The 1,385-nt window shown below is 63.2% G+C and overlaps 1 protein-coding gene across 1 annotated transcript in view; it reads right to left on the reverse strand.

The window, feature by feature from the left end:
• Positions 1-31: 31 nt before the first annotated feature.
• The window catches only part of LOC108803936 (protein pelota homolog), a gene marked incomplete at its 3' end in the record, with an annotated part of 3,019 nt that continues 1,665 nt past the window's right edge, over positions 32-1,385 (reverse strand). Inside the window, exon 3 of the mRNA XM_018575721.1 lies at positions 32-200. Coding sequence (XP_018431223.1) covers positions 32-200 — 169 coding nt within the window. The remainder of the gene's footprint in view (positions 201-1,385) is intronic.

Raw genomic sequence — 1,385 nt, forward strand, 5'->3', positions numbered from 1 at the left:
ACAGGGGGAGGGACATAAGTGGGAGGAGCACAGGGGGAGGGGCACTTACCTTGACGTACTGGTTTTCCTGGATGTTGGTGCCCTTCACCCGCAGTTGGCAGGCCTGGGAGTCGAAATCGATGGTCTCCACCCGGATGGTGAGCGTGGTCCGGACCCGACTGCTGCCCACACTGCCCGTAGAGGACTCCATCTGCACCTTCCTGTAATCACCCCGCCGGGGACACAGCGAGGGTATCATTACCCATAATAACTACCCCCTCCTCCCCAACACAGCTCCGCCCCCTCCTCCCCAACACAGCTCCGCCCCCTCCTCAGCCCCTTCCCCAACACAGACTCAGCTCCGCCCCTTCCCCAACACAGACTCAGCTCCGCCCCTTCCCCAACACAGACTCAGCTCCGCCCCTTCCCCAACACAGACTCAGCTCCGCCCCTTCCCCAACACAGACTCAGCTCCGCCCCTTCCCCAACACAGACTCAGCTCCGCCCCTTCCCCAACACAGACTCAGCTCCGCCCCTTCCCCAACACAGACTCAGCTCCGCCCCTTCCCCAACACAGACTCAGCTCCGCCCCTTCCCCAACACAGACTCAGCTCCGCCCCTTCCCCAACACAGACTCAGCTCCGCCCCTTCCCCAACACAGACTCAGCTCCGCCCCTTCCCCAACACAGACTCAGCTCCGCCCCTTCCCCAACACAGACTCAGCTCCGCCCCTTCCCCAACACAGACTCAGCTCCGCCCCTTCCCCAACACAGACTCAGCTCCGCCCCTTCCCCAACACAGACTCAGCTCCGCCCCTTCCCCAACACAGACTCAGCTCCGCCCCTTCCCCAACACAGACTCAGCTCCGCCCCTTCCCCAACACAGACTCAGCTCCGCCCCTTCCCCAACACAGACTCAGCTCCGCCCCTTCCCCAACACAGACTCAGCTCCGCCCCTTCCCCAACACAGACTCAGCTCCGCCCCTTCCCCAACACAGACTCAGCTCCGCCCCTTCCCCAACACAGACTCAGCTCCGCCCCTTCCCCAACACAGACTCAGCTCCGCCCCTTCCCCAACACAGACTCAGCTCCGCCCCTTCCCCAACACAGACTCAGCTCCGCCCCTTCCCCAACACAGACTCAGCTCCGCCCCTTCCCCAACACAGACTCAGCTCCGCCCCTTCCCCAACACAGACTCAGCTCCGCCCCTTCCCCAACACAGACTCAGCTCCGCCCCTTCCCCAACACAAACTCGGTCAGCCCCTTCCCTCCTCTCCAAAACAGCTCCGCCCTCTCATCTCCAACACATACATAGCTCCTCCCCTTCCTCTCCAGACACAGCTCCTCCCCCTCCTCTCCTACTGAGCTCCCCTTCCCCCCTCTCCAACACAGCTCCGCCCTCTCATC

Source organism: Nanorana parkeri, unplaced genomic scaffold (assembly GCF_000935625.1).
Source record: "Nanorana parkeri isolate BGI_ZX_2015 unplaced genomic scaffold, ASM93562v1 scaffold4502, whole genome shotgun sequence".
Classification (NCBI taxonomy): Eukaryota; Metazoa; Chordata; class Amphibia; order Anura; family Dicroglossidae; genus Nanorana; species Nanorana parkeri.